This window comes from Corvus cornix, chromosome 4 (genome assembly GCF_000738735.6).
Source record: "Corvus cornix cornix isolate S_Up_H32 chromosome 4, ASM73873v5, whole genome shotgun sequence".
NCBI lineage: Eukaryota > Metazoa > Chordata > Aves > Passeriformes > Corvidae > Corvus > Corvus cornix.
The window spans coordinates 23,597,767-23,613,812 of NC_046334.1; the positions used below are offsets into that span (position 1 = coordinate 23,597,767).

The window sequence follows — 16,046 nt, forward strand, 5'->3', positions numbered from 1 at the left end:
GTTTCACAGACTACTTAAGGCACAGCTTTTACAAATGTCAGTGGCAGCCATGCAATGAACATATCAGGATGATCAAGCCAAAAATGCCAGAAAATCTGCTATATAATTATTATCCATTTGTTAGGCATTTACAGCAAGAAACAGGAAGAGAAATATTTTCCACATCAAAGTTCAGTTGCCTTCACGAAATGGCCTTCATTTTGTAATCCCTAGCCTCATCCACATTTTATCCTAACCTACAGCAAATGAAGAAGCGGTCACACAGGCAGCATAATTCACCATGACTTTTGATTAATTCTTTTAATGCAGGACACAAAGCATGCATTTTTGTGGAATTACAACATGAAGAAAATTCAGTAGGGCCACATAGGACAAATTGTGTCCTTTGCCTAAATTCCTAAGCACTGAGTTTACAAAATTAATAACTTTCTCTGACATAGATAACATTAACTCTTAGAAATCAGTTTCCCTCCAGAATTTTATAGCAGGATATCATGTTGCATCACTAGTTCAGATCCTTTAGCTCTCCAGACCTTTGTTTTTTGAGAGGGTAGAGTGATCTGACAGTGCTAATTACCAGCCTCTGAGCAGAGGTGTTGCTCAGGAGGAGATGTTGTGAAAGGAGACAGTAAGTCACAGGACGACCTTGGGCTTTGTTCTGGCTTTGTAACACAGTGTTCACCCTGCCAAGCACAGCTCCTTTTTCTGCTCAGTCTCATCTTTGCCTCACCCCGTTGCTTCACTTGCATCCTTTCTTGCCTGATCACTACCTGCTTCCCATCATCTCATCCCCTTACAGAATCCTAGTTCTCATCTCACCATCCTCTGACTTCATTCTTCAGATGCTCATTCCCCTCTCTGAGAGCTCCCTGTCATTCTCCTTTAATTAATTTACTGTTCTCTGCTGGCTCCCTCTCTCACGTCCCTTTCCTGAGTCTCAACTCTCCCAGACTAATAGTCCTCTTGATTTTCATTTTCCCTTTCTAAGTAGCATTAGTCTTTTCCCTCAGCTCTCTGTTCCATTGTCCCATCTACCTGTCCCTTTAGTCTCTGCTTTCATTCTCCTTTTTCAGTCCTTCCCAACACATTTTCACCTCCTCTGTGTTTCAGACACAATAATTATGACTTCCTGATTTTCTCATCTTCCTGTGCCTCCCAGCCTTGCACCAGCCATATCAAAGTCTGATTTGATGGTTTGATATGATGTCATTATTGCTGCTTTCTGAATTCCAAATACATTAATATCACTGTTTTTTTCATGCATGCAGCTCACAATTATGTATTCCCAACAGAGAACCCATGCTGAGATGACTGGTGACAGCTCCTCTGAGTGTCACACTGATCTCTAGCAACAAGTAACATCTATTAGAAAAGGTAATTTTTACTTTACTGCAACCAGGCTTGAACAGCCTCATCAGCTCTAGTGGGATGGCCTGTCAGAGGATTGTCTCTCAGGCACAGTGATATTGTAGAGGAATACTTCAAAAGTACTTATTTAAGAAAAGGCTTTGCTTAATATAATATTATCCAAATTGATCAATGTAGGCAAAATACCAATTCCTCACATTCAGAAAAAATTTTGGTAAAGTTTTGCTTGTCCTCTTGCTCGAGGTCCACAGACTGCACACAAAATTTGAGAGTAAATTGTTCAAGTCTGCTGGAGCTGCTCTAAAGAGTCAATACAGGTTTTCATCTCCTCACCAGGGTAGCTCCTGGTGCTGTTAACAAAGAGGTGAAAACGTTTTTGCCCAAACAGCAGTTGCAGGATCTAACTTTCAAAGCTTCAGTTTAACATTGTGTAGATTTTTCACTTCCCTCTACCTGATATTAGAGTAAATTTTCCTCAGGAAATCTAGCCTGCCTTCCTGATTTTCTGTAAGTACACTGATTTTCATGTTATGTACATATATATTCACACAAGATGCACATTGTTCTTCTAACTACAGGAAAACCAGTCAGATTAATGACCTAGTTAAATGAAAGAAATAACCAAATATTATTATTACACAATGATTATTTGAGCTTGTGCAAAGGCTGAAGTAATTTCACTTTCCTATTTACAAATCTGGAAGGAATCTTAAAATATGTACAAACTACGTAAACAGGAGCACAATCATAAACTCGCAGTTTTCCAAAGGATTCAGGATTGCCTCTTTCCCACATTTGACAGAAAGCATTTGATATAAAAGATCTTGGCCTTGAAAACAGCTGTCACCTGCATGAAGTACCAGAACAAGTAATGAGATTTGGATGGCTTAAAGAAAGTTTTCCTTGGCATTTTAAAGTGAGGGTAAAGGAAGGAAAAAAATATGAGGAGAGAACAGAAAGAGAAGGCAAAGGGAACTGCAGGTACAAGTGGAAACAAGATTGGAAACATCAGGTAGAGGCACAGAGCATAAAGGGTTAAAGTAGTGAAAGTTGTAATTGTTTTTCACAAGGAGCCTGCCAAATCCCTTTTGGAACTCCCTTTGAATACTTTTCAATACTAATGTTCTCCTGTTTTGCTTAATAATTGATAAATGAATTGTTTGAGATTCTGTCACTTAGCCAAAGTCCAGGAGGATAAAATAGCTTTTGCCTCAGAAAGGCAATCAAAGGGACGCTAAAGGCACAGCCGTGCACTGCAGTGGTTGCAGCAATTCCAGCTGTTTGTTTTGCTAAGAGAAAAGATGCAGCAGCAGCAGCCAGTGCAATGCCACCCACACACATGAAGGGACCTGCTAGCTTTGCAAGGGGGGGGGACCCACCCAGGCAGAAGTTCATCCTGGCTACACATCCAGCGCTGCCAGTTCCACAGCTGGAGTCTGAATTTACTTTTCTCCGTGTTATAACCACTGCTGCTGTGCTGACAAAAACCATGATACAGATACTGCTTTGTTTTCAAAGAAACACTTGGTATTCCACATGGGAAGATGGTCAGGCAGTTGCCAGGGCATAAAAAGCTTGATTGCTTGAATTAGTTTGATCATTTCGATTTTGGAGGGAAAGGTTTTCATATATAAAAAAAAGATTTAATGAAGAATCTCAAGGAAGAGAGTAAAACAAGAAAGTGATTGAAGGTATTTTTGTACTGCTTTAGCTGTTGAATAGAGAACGAAAGAGACGCAGCTTGGACGGATATGGGTAAATCAGACAAGAGTAGTGTTTGTATGATATATATTCCTTGTTTTACTTTTTAAAGAATTAGGAGGATCTGTGCCATTGTAGAAATTAAAAAAAAACAACCAACACACAAAAAAAGCCAAACATAAAAACCTCCACAACAAAATGCAGCTGAACTGGTAGCAGTCCACTAAAAAAAACCCAAACCAAACATCCAATTTCTAAGGACAGCTATACTTACTCCAGGAATGTTTAATATCAGCTAGCCTAAAGGCTTGAGCAGAACTTAAGTCTATTGAGCAGATGAAATCAGCCAGCTTGTAGATGTGGTTACAATTCACATTGCTGGCTTAAACTCCAAAAGGCAGTGGGGCTGTGAACTGTGCACTAAGGTGAGGAGACATGACACTAAACAGGATCTAATTTTGGTGCAAAACAGAGCTCTAACAGGTGGCAGAGACTCCAGGCATGACTGCTTAATCTATGAACTCACTGCTTCTCACTTTAACAAATCTAGACGAGCCATGTGGTTTTCTTAAGAGTATAATGCACTATATGTGATGAGCCAATGAACATCTAGAAAGGTAATGGCCATCATAACTAGCAGGCCTGTATTCATTCAGTGCTCATCTGCTATCCTGTTTTGCAGTATGCTTTAGTATATTTCAATAGGTTTTATAAATGCCATAGCAGAGATTTAACAGCAGAAATTATAACAACAATTTGCGTATCTTTTATGAATGTTTCTGTGTTTTAATGTTTTGGCATAGAAAGCAGTAATGTAAAAAGGCTGGATTTGTTGAAAACAATTTTATTCTGCATAACTGGAAGTGCTACCTTTAAATATTGAATTATAGCTCACGGAAAATGCAGGTGCATATGAAACCAGACCTTGCTCACAGGTTTGATATGATGTCATTATTTCTGCTTTCTGAATTCCAAATACATTAATATCACTGTTTTTTTCATGCATGCAGCTCACAATTATGTATTCCTCTAAAACATAAAAGAACTGCTTTGAGTTTTTCCACTGATTTAACTGAGTTTTGCAACTAGAAAAATAACTGTGTATGGAGCTCTATTTCCCAAACTCCTAGTGGGGGCAATACTCCTTACAAGTTTTATCTTAAGAAGCATCGTATGAACACATGAACTCAAAAAGGTTTCATTTAAAAGCAGGAGAGAGAACAAGCTGTTGCAAAATACAGAAGAAGGTGACAGAATCCAGCCTTTTGCTCCTATTAGTTTAACAAAACTGTTTGTATTATAAAGAGTGTCTATTTTCATCTACACAATTAATGAAACACTATTTTAGTATTGACTAAATTGTGCAACAGAAAGCAATTTATAATAATTACAGCTAAAGAAAATGATAATCATGAGGAACGTTCAACATCAGCATCAGATGTATAGATCAGCATCAGCAGCTTCACAGGGACAGATTCACCAAGGCATAAGAAGCCCTTACAAAGAGGGTACTCAAATGAAATGAAGAAAACACTACTAAAGTAAGCAGAATGTCCAGTGTAACTCCCACCACACTGAAGTGATTTGCGTCTGAAGAAAAACTGAAATTTAACTCAGTCTCCCTCTTGCATGCTATACTGCCTATCATGCTGAAAATTCCTATTACCTGAACACAATCTGCCCTTCGAGAGCTACCAATTCTAGTAGCACTTGCACAGTATCACTTCAAACTACTGAACTGAGTCTAAAATGTGGATTTCATGGCACCTGAGATGAGTCAGTTCTGTAGGTACCTTCAATAAATATTTACAGCAAGTATTTATGCAATGTTTGAACTGTTTCTCATTTTCAAATTTCAGCTCATACCTATGAATAGTAACTCTCAAGGCATTTAGTGCAAAACCATCTGATCCTGACATGTAGCTAGTAACCTTGAGAGACTGCATTACACTCCGATTCTATTGAAAAAAAATTAACATGAAGAAATGTAAAATAACACTGAGGTATCATAGTTTTTAAAAGAAATCTGCTCCTGAAGTTTATCAGCTATTTACAATGTTGAAAACAAGAAAGCAAGCCAGGGACACTTACCCTTGGTACCAATAAGCAAGAACATATAGAAGCAGCAGTTGGGTGTCATATCTGTCCTTCAGCGATTCAATGAATAAAGTCAGTGAGTGCTGTCCTTTGAATTGCACACCAGCCTGAGTGCTGCTCGTACAGTCTGCCTCTGAGAGCTTTCAGCAGTGTGTGAAGCAAGCTCCCTTCTCTCCCTGCCTTCCTCCCTACTCGCCTTTACTCTAGGTCTCCCTCTCTCCCCCCTCTCTGGCACAGAGGCACATGAAAGTTTCCAGGATCACACTGTCTCCTCAGGCTCTGCCTTACAGAATGGGATTGCTCTGTGGCAGGCAAAGGCTGGGCTGTGTGCATGGACACAGCTCTGCCCCAGGGAAAGCTGCTGCTGCACAAAACACAGCCAGGTCCCAAGAACTGTCATCAATAGTCCAATCTTTCTTCCTTCTCTTTATTTTTCTTCCTAACATTGCAATGCTGCAAGAGGTCTGAGAAGCACAGTTTTATTTAGTCAAATCTGTTTCAAACCAAATGTTTTCTGAAGTTTAGATAAAAACTGGAGATTTTTCAACTAAGGGGAAGTGAAATTTATAAATACAGTTCCTTTGTAGCAATCCAGTGAATCACTGAAATACAGAAAAATGCACAATGTAATTTATTTCCAATATCAGCATGTCACTTCTTTTACACACTAACCACTCTTCATGATTAGTGCCAAGGAAAACAATCTGAAAGAACAAAAAGGGGTGTTTGAAAATACAATCTTTATGTGGAAAAGTTTTTTCACAGATTTTTGTCTTACTGGAATACTTTGAGACATTCCTATCTGGCCCTTGATTTTACTGTCACAGTAGACCATGGCATTCCCCATCACATAAACAGTCACACGGGTAAAATCTGTTTTATGATGTAAAGGCTAACATTTAGCAGCACAGCAAGATATGTTTCAAAGCAAGTTGGTCAGCTGAGGTGAACTTGAGAGGAGTTAAATTTTATGTGGACTCAAAGATTTTCAGACATTCAATTTTTTTTAAAAATTAAAAAAAAACTTGTTAAGAGTCAACAGCTTGTCAGGATGCCAATAGTCAGAAAGCACTGGTAAGCTGTGAGCACCTATGTCAGGTACTGAAGGAAAAGAGCTTCCCAGACTAAGGAAATATGTGCACACGTGAACATCCACAAAACGGTGAATTTAGAAAACGAGAAAAATCTCTGTCACAGTCAAAAGCTAAGTCCACATTGTTGCTATGGCAAAGTTGTCTACAAAATAGACGTTATGAACTGCCAGTCTCTTGATTTCCAATAGAAAAGAATACAAAACAGAGAGGGGTTTACAAAAAGGTTGTTGTCTATGGAAACCCCAAGAAGTGCTTTGACATCTACTACAACAGCACCAGTAACAGGCAACGTACAGGCAAAAATGGATCAAATGGATTAGACACCCATAAAATATTTCTTTTATAAGGTAAGGACTAGCTTTTGAGCATATCAAGTAAGATCACACTTGCTTCAAACAACTGTTTAAGAGTTAATCTAACTCCTATATACTCTAGGGCTAATGCCTGAGCTGAAAACCTCTTCCAAGGTGAGAAAATAGAAGAAGAAACTGAACCAAGAAAGTGAAAAATAAGTGAAATATTCTTTCAAGGAAAAGTAAAATAAAAGCTTTACCTCTTCAGTGCAGGGCGAGACAGAACTTACACTCTAAATAAATGATTTTCATTCTTGTATAGTTTCCTCTGTGGCTTTCTGCTTCTGATCTAGTCATAACTACTTGAGATTTGTAGGAACCATACATGTGTTTGGAGTAGATCCTTTCACCTGATAATATAATAAATCAAGCAAGCTGCTTCTTCAGAAAGCAGTCTGACCCACTACAAAAGTTCAAGATATTCTACCTCAGAGTAAACAGGGAAAACCCCCAAATGTGGTACATACCACTCACACATATTTTCTGAAGCTCAGCCCCAGTGGGAGTTGTCACTTTTCAGACTTCCTCTTTTTCAAGGACCTTTAGCAAGGATACTCATTAAAGTTAATTTTGCTGCTAATAAACACTTGCTCTATGGAAAATCCACTGAGATCTACCCTCTTCTAAACTTCTTACACATTCATAATAACACATAAAGAAGCAGCAGCAGTTTCCAGCCCATTCTTTTAGTATAATTATATTTAAATCAAGCAGCTAGAGTTACAAACACATGCACTGCTGAACTGTGGAATGCAGAGCAGAAAAAGGAGGAGAGACCAGCTTTTGAAAAATAGCTTTGGCTTTCCTTACTCTAATGCATTTTTACTTCTTATTAGAAGAAACATGTCTGTGTATTAGAAGGGCAGTAAGTGTTTCCCTCCTGACTAAACTGTAACAAGTTATGGTGTGTTGGTGTTTAAGAACTCTTTTCAAGAAAACCATAGGCTTTATATGTTGATTCCTTACACAGCAAAGAAATAACTCATCAGAATTGCATTTTTTTCAAACAGCTTTGAGAAGACATTGGATTTCATTGTGATCAGTATTTGCTTTTAGCTCTACTCACAGCAATTCTACAATTGAAATTCAGTCTAAAGAATATCTAAACTGAAGGAACTTAATTGTCAGATCTGCGGGCGACAACCCCCTCCAAACATTCAACAAACATTGTGCCACCAAACCACAAACTAAAAGAATACATTAATGCTTCATTAAATCCAAATAATTTCCGTTTGCTATCAAGAAGAGTCACCTCATGTTTCTATGACAAAGTGCTCAAATCAAATTTTGAACTTAGAATTAAATAACTGCAATTATTAGACACTTTCAAATAAGTTGTTAGTGAAGTTCCATCACCTTGTATTCTTTTTTCTATTGTTCACATTAGGTCCTAGGTAGAAGGAACTTCATAGAAATAAGCAAACCATAGCTGCATGCACCACCATTGTAACTTTCATTATTAAAAATAAAGATACGCTAAGCTCTAGATCTGCTACTATGGAAGTAAGTTAGAATTCCTTTTCAGCTTGAAGAAAAAGGTTTACTTATCCATAGGCTGCAGCTATTCTTTCAAAAGTTAACAAATATTGTACACCAAACTGTGGCTCAATGGTACAACTGATAAGCTCCAAGCAAATGCTGTACAGGTAGGACAAAAGTTGTATCTCTAAGTTTTAGCCTACACGAGGCTGACACATTCAGTCAAAGTCTACCTGTTGCCATGCTTCTCCAAGTACTGAGTAGTATGGATCTCAGATACACTTCTGCTCTTTCCTATTGCTGGAATTTTCCTTGGTTTAATTAGGAATGCTTTCAAGGATGCTTTGTGTCATGCATCAAATTGAAGACCCACAGGACAATTGCTATGCCAATGATGGTTTTATTACTAAGAGTTGCTCAAAGCAAATTTTCAGCTGAAAATGCTGACTAGATTGTCAGCTGTTTTGCTGTTCTAGTGAAACACAAAAAGTGCAGGATGAAGCACTGGAAGTAAAACTGGGCCCATGTTGCCATCTGCAGTCATGAAAGATTATGTAGTTCATATTTAGAAGTGACAGCCCAAGAAGTGACCCTCTTATTTTCTCAGCCATTTGATGACCAAACTCTAGGATTTGTATTACAGCTATGTGAATAGCTAATAAGGCTTCAGAACACACCATTTAAAATCTAAATTCTTCATTATGTACATCAATCCTACAATCCAAAAGATTTAGCTGTGCAAATGAACATAATTGGCTTAATTATATTTAATTTACACTGCTTTCAAAGCTCTGTCAGTGTACTTTGCAGACAGTACAACTGAGAATAAGACACTCGTATCTTACAGGCCAACTCTTACCTTTAGAGGATATATTCCTCATTTAAAACCTACATCCAGGTTCCCTGAGTTCAGAGCAAAGCAAACTAAAGGACCTCTTAAGAGAAGCACAGGAATGTCTAAAGCACAGAAAGATAGAAAAGACCTCATTTACAGGAGCTCTTTCCAAACGTTAAACTGTACTACAGTACCTTTATCTATCTCTCTATCTCATATACTTGTGCCTCAAGCAGTACTGTAAAATTGGACTATTTTTTGATAAAGATTACTTTTCCCATTTCACAATTACAGAGATTTAATAGGATCTAGCTCCCAAAACCTGAAGAGCCTGGGACACCTGACCTAATGGGCCAGGCTAACTGAGGAGGCACCTGTGCTGTAGGACCTCCTGACTTCTCACTTCCTTCTCCAGTCCCTTTTCATCAGCACAGCTGCAATTGAACTGGGATTACTGGCACTTGCATTTGGAGAAAGGGGAGAGCCATTCCTCTGTTGGAAAAACTACCTGAGCTAGATGTTCTCACCTGGAGGGTTTTACTACAGAAACACAGCAGAAACTTTTTTTTTACTGCAAATGTGTATCCACCAAGAGTCTCAAAACAGATCAGTTCTGCCAAGTTATTTTAAGCTAAAGATATTTTACAAAATCTGGCTCTAGTGACAGCTCCCAGCTGCAGAGTGATCATAACTCCCCTGCTAGGTCTCAGGCTGCAGCTTATGGAGGGGAGCACGGACAAAGAATTTCACTTTTCCACAAGAAAAGAGCAGACAGAAGAAGAGGGATTAGTGGATGACTATTTTTCCCTTACATGTCTTTTCTTTATAGATGGGACAGTAGATTAGCTGATGACAATGGTGTACAAGCAGCAGTAATTTAGCTCTGAGCTCACTGAAATGCTTTCCTCTCGTCTGCAAAAGTACCCTCTGTCAGTGGGTGCTTTGGTGACCCTGTCCAGCTGTCCTGCTACAGCTGGTGTGAAGGAAGGCCACAGTCAGAGCAAACTTGCTCATTGCTTCCCTCATTTTCCCCAGTTTTCTACAGCTGTTTGTTCCAGCTGGGTGTTTTGACTAAATCAAACAAAACCCCACTGGTGTGCCTGACTCAAAGCTGCCGCTGGAATGCAGAAAGGACATTTTTTTTAAAAACAACCGAACATATAAGCCTTGCTAATGGTATCTCTTCCTAACCAGCCATTTCCAGTCTTTTGACTGATGAAAGATTGTAACAGCATTTTTATGACTGGGTATTATTACAGGTATGATGTTAATGGTTTTGGTAGGTTATACCATTTGGGAATTATAGTTCTATATGCAGAAATATAGAACTATATGCACTTCCTATAACTATGCAGTTATAGGAACTGCATATGACACCCTGCTTTTTCAATATGACTCTTTCCTAGGTACCTCTGTCTTTCCTATTTGAGGCAGTGCAATTTTTGTTTTACAGCACCTAAGATTCTAGAAGAAAAAGCAGACCCTAGTATGAATAGCTGAATATCAAAAGTGCAAAGTTCATAAAATGTTCACTAGGAATTTATTTACATATTTGAACACGAGACGGTACCAAACATATAAACATTGACAATTAAATCATACTTTGATAGAAGGTACTCTAAAAAGATATAGTTTATAAAGCTTTGAGAATGCAAGGTGTCTAAGTAACTCAGCTATGAAACCTTTGTGTTAGACAATTATCAAAGTCAACTTTAAAGTCAGAGAGAAATTCATGTGTGGTAGCAGAATGGCAATACATCTGGGCTGTCTACCACCTGGATTAAGAAATTACCCTCAGTGGACACCAAGAGACTTCCGAACTGTTTACAGTTTGCTTACTCATCAATGCCTTTACATGTGAACCCACAATGCTCCCTTCAAGGGAAAAGCTGAACTGAGGAAATATTTAACCCAAAATCAAGAAAAGGAACAGCTAATTAGACATGTAGGATAAACATATGTTAAAGTGAACAAAAAAAATCCCCCCCAAAGCAATAAATTGCCCAAAACTCCTAAGAAGTGAGGAGGAAGAGGATGAGAGTTACAGTATAAGGAAGCAGGGCTTATTAAAGGGCAAATATGTAAATAAGAAGACACTATCAAAAGTGGGAACCACTGAAATGAAGAATGCATTTCAGACATTATGTGTAGGACTATCCAAACCCAGAGTTTGCCACTGCACTGTTGTGAAGAAAGTAAATTCTCTAGAATGAACCCAGAATTTATGAAGTAGGTATGGTTTCCAATCCAGTGCCTTTATGTAATGCCTTAATTTAGAAGTCTAATTTTGTATTTCTGAAACAGCCTACAAAAAACAGAACAGAGAGAGCAGAAGAGAGCTGTGAAATTCAGAAATCCCAAGGTCACTGCTATATAATTACAAGTGATCAGTGTTATAACATTCTCCTAATGCTGGTAAATATTCAGGAGCTAAATTCACTGGGGCATTAAGTTCATTGTTTGGGGTACTATTTAGATTGTTTTACACAGATACACATTGGATCAAACAGCTACTAAGTATAACGTTTATCTGTATCTAATACTGCAGCTTTTGAGAAGTATAAAATGAAAATTGCTTGACAGAACTAGCAAAGATGTTAGGTTTGGGGACAGCTGATAGCCTGTTGTGAAGGAGCTTATATTAGCAGAGGTTTTTTTATTTAGGTGAGCTTTTCTTCCTTTCCTTCAACTAAACTGCGCATGAAAAAAAAAATCCATATTTCTAAGAGCAGCTTGAACCAAAATGAGAAATTGATTTCAATATTAAGCATACAGTTCTAAAGCCCTGGGAGTAATACAAATGGAGAAAACCTTTCCAAAGTAGCCATGCAGAATGTATGGTTAAACCATAGGAAGCTATGACCTCCAGGGATTTTTTTCTTACTCTGTTTTCCGATTTTGTTTTGAAACACAGCTGAAATTTACAGGTTTGCAAGACTAAGCAACAGTTCTACATTTCAAGTAACAATATTTGGTGTTTTCCCCAAGTGTCTGGCTGACTAACACTATAAAAGTAATTTTTCCCCTTGATGGTATTTATTTCCAATTATCTTGAATTTTCTAATATAATTGAGAATATAAAGTATAATCTTAATGAAGAGTAAGAAAATGTCAAAGAATGGATTTAGCCTGGTTTTGTATTTTATTCCAGGATGATTTCTATGTTAATTTTAGGAAATATTTCTGTGATAGGGATAATACAACAAAAATTCTAGACAAGTGCTTGAGCAGCTAGAATTGTAGTGGCATACAGTGTTTTGTGCTCTCTTTCTGGCTGAGTCTGGGACTATTTTTTGTTCAGGAGTGTAGCTTCATTAAAAGAAACAGCTCTGTTACCCTTGATCCCTTGTGTACTCTTCACAAACATGAAAGCATTGAATGAAATTTTTCTCACCTGGCTCAAAAGCCTTAAACGTCGGGCTCTGACATGAAAGGAGGCAACACAACCAGTGCTGCTTGGTGCTGACATATGCTCATATTAAAGGAAACAGCAGGGGCCATCATTGTGTTCTGTATGGAGTCTGACTCCATTTTGTCCTACAGGTGTGCTCTGAAATTAAGTCTTCAGAGGGCCCAGGCAGATGAATACCTAGTTTCTACATTCTGCTGAAGTAAAGTGAAATAAAAGTTGCAGATAATGAACTGTGTCTCCAGTGGCCTGAAAGCAGAAATTTAGCAATGAATTTTACTCCTATAGATGCTCTGGGATTTCAAAAAGCTGGTACAGTTTTTAGCTTCAGCCTTTATTGCTTGCTTAAAAGATGTGGTGCACATATAAAGGTTTTGATCTCACACAATTCAATGCTTGTGTTTTGATTATCTACATTTCTAGCCGTCAGCTTTAATCGTCAGATCTCTGAGGAAAAACAGATTGTTAGTTATTATTCCTTTTCTGATTTTGTAATTGCCCAGAATGTTAAAACAAATAAATAGGAACTGATGGGTAGAATTCTAAGAAGAAACAATCGTTGTATTTCTCATGCTTTATCCAGGCATCATTTAGATGTCTAGTAGTATTGTCTTCCTCTAGGTCTCTATTTCTCTATGAATAGATAAAGCCTTTGAATTTTCTGTTATAAAAGATGAATTAATAACTTGTGCTGAAGTAGCTTTAGCTTAAATAGTTGCATTCCAATAATAGAGAGTATAATCCAAAACCCCAAAGCAGAAGGTATTCTACATGCAGACCATCCACAGTGAGCACAGCTAGAGGTACTCTGGTGTCCTTCCAGAACAAGCTGGGAAATTTGTACCTTTTTAAAGAAGCATTTGTAACCTGCAATCTAAACCCATGGTGGGATCCATGCAAACATCATCACCTGGATTTGAAATCAGACAGCCAGATTTTAATACTGCTGCAACCAACAATAGTTACACTTTGAGCTATCTGCTTGTTCTCTTTCTGTAGAGTCCCTTTGACAAGTGTTGCAGATCAAATCCTTCTTAGGACATCTTATCATCAAGCAAGATATGTCTGAGTAATTTTTACTAAAAATAAGCAAGTCACAAGATTTTTCTCAGAGGTTTTCTTCGTGGCCTGATCATGGAAAGTCATGGAAAACCAAGGTGAGGCAGGCAATTCTCCAAAAATTTCTGATTTTTTTTTTTATTTGCTTTAAATGAATTTGATGTTTCTTTTGGCATAAGATTCCCATTTTGATCATGTGGTTTTAGCTGTGTGTATTACCACACGCACTTTAAAAATGTTGCATCTTGGCTGCAATGGTGCACAAATTTTTCCTTTGGGGAGAATTCTCCTCTCCTGTTTATTTCCTCCTGAGATGAAATAAAAAATATCACAAAGTCCTTTGAAAAGCTGCCACCTCGAGGCAGTCATTATTCCCTGCATGCTTATTGCATGTACATGATTTTTATTTCTTCTTTATAGCATGTGGTTTAACAAACCCCAAAACGGTCTGAAACTTTTGACATGTTTGGACAAAATACAGCTGCAGGAAAGCTTTGGCTCAAAAAGCTGGTGCAGTATAAAAAAACCAAAAATAGCAGGCTTCAAAAAGCAGACTTCATAAATCACAGGTTTCATAGGTGAAGTCTTCTGGGATACTGATCTAAAAAAACCCTGAGGAAATCTGGCAGCTCCTTAGTGGTGCAGTATTTAGAATAAAAGTGTAAACAGAACTATTCTGGGGGGAAGAAAGGCAGAGTAATGAAGAAAACAGATAGGTTTAACCAGTAGTTTTTAATTCCTAGTGCAGGAAAGAACCATACTGCAAATTCGAATTAAACCAGATCATTGAAGGTGATCTATACCTATAAAGGTATAGATCAGGCATGCTGGCCAAAATCAAATAACCAAAGGACAAAACCAAGATGCAGCTAGAAAGGGACATCAAGAGGAACAACAAATTGTTGGACACATAACTTAAAAGAAAGGATAGAATTGGGCCTGTGCTTACCTTTACATATCTTGTGAAGGCTCTTTCCTGGAATTGCATTTAAGAGTTTTTAATACTCTTTATCTGGATGTTTTCACTCAAAAGTTCAAGGTGACCATCTGGCCAACATAAGAGCAACAAATAGAGGCAAGTAGGTAAAGAACATTTTGGGGTACATGTAAACAAGTTTAACATCTTTCTACTGCTTTGGCCCCAGGGTGCCTTGAACAGATATCCGGCTAAGCCAATTACAGAGTTTAATGATTGTCTTTGCACACAGTCAGGTTCATGAACACTTGACCTACTTTCCTAACAGTTTCTATAAATTTAAATTAGTGAAAAGGGAAGTTAAAAACCAGGAAAAAATGCTGAGAACATGCTAAAATATAATATAAAATCTTTAGTGAGTTACTTGCTCTACTTTCTCAAAATAGAGTTCAAAAGGTAACTTGATTATAGTTCATAAGCACTTTCCTGCAGTTACTTCTGCTGAGTTCTAATGGGATATTTAATATAGCAGAGAAAGATGTAATATGAAACAGCAGCGAAGAGCTGAAAGCCAGATAAGCACAAACAAGAAATAATGCATGACTTCCTAATAGTGGGGGTAGTTAGTCAGTAGAATAAATGACCACAGGAAACACTATATAAACTATGCTTTACACATATATAGTTTGGGCTCATTTGGGGAAAACTTCTGCAGAAATATGTGTGCTATATTCCCTCTTCCCTACAGCTATTGCTTTCAGACTTAAAACTTGTAAAATGCTTCTCATTTATCCACATGGCCACAAATGACATAAGTACACTTTCCATTTGGAACCATGATGGCACACAGAAGCCCTAGGTTACATTTCAGAACAGAGAATATGTATTTATTACTTATTGCCTGATCATAATTTGAGTACCTTACAGCTAAGACATGCATACTTTATTTGGATTATGAGTTTATAAAAGCCAGAAATGTCATTTGTCATGTAAACATACACAGTTTGTGGCATGACAAACACTGTAATGTAGAATCGTGTTCATCCACAGATGCTGTGTAGATGACACTGAGAGTTTGGGAAAACTCTGCTCCTTTATTTTAAAGATTGAAAACATCATAATACTCCCCCAAAACCATAATATTTTTTCAGTGTGAAATTTTAAAGTCCTTTTCATCAAAAGTCCCACTCAGTACATGAAACTGCAAGCTAAAGTTTAGCACAGCCCACATAGCAACTTAGTGGGTATTGCTACTCAATAGTTCAAAAGTTGTCAATTAAAAGTGTGAACAAGAGATGAAGAAAAGATAGGGGCATCTTCAGGTGTGAATGTGTAATATATTTAGAACCAGCAGGCAAGGCTGGTGTAAAAATAGAACAAACAAGTTTAATCAAGTCACAATAGAGCTATTGAAAGTTTGCTTAGAAGCAGAATTTGCCACAATAAGAGCTCTGATAATGCCTATTAACCCGACCACTGAGGCAGCAAGAAGTCTTTTTTCCCTTGTATATACCTCAAAGACTTAAATATAAAGGTTGTGCTATGACAGCACGATGAAGGGGTTACTGAGCACTAGCAGAGGCAAAGCTTGTGATTTCATGGGAGTGGTTCCTTCCCTTGGAAACAGTCAACAAACCCTGTTTGTTTCAGCAAAGCTGAGGTGTATTGCAGCTTTTCCTAAGATGAACCAGTGGCAATGGTCAGATCAGTCAGGTTTTGTTTTTCCTCTTCATTC

The 16,046-nt window shown here is 37.8% G+C and overlaps 1 protein-coding gene across 2 annotated transcripts in view; it reads right to left on the reverse strand.

Moving 5' to 3' along the window:
• RXFP1 (relaxin family peptide receptor 1) overlaps positions 1-14,430 on the reverse strand; it is a 58,185-nt gene extending 43,755 nt beyond the window's left edge. Inside the window, exon 1 of one of the 2 annotated variants that reach the window (XM_020584116.2) lies at positions 14,345-14,430. Coding sequence is in view for 1 of the 2 variants with exons in the window: in XM_010411849.3 (XP_010410151.1) it covers positions 5,161-5,209 (49 nt within the window). In the remaining variant the exon portion in view is untranslated. Of the gene's footprint in view, positions 1-5,160; positions 5,368-14,344 lie in introns of those variants that run through there. The other variant, XM_010411849.3, reaches the window with a different exon arrangement.
• Positions 14,431-16,046: the final 1,616 nt, after the last annotated feature.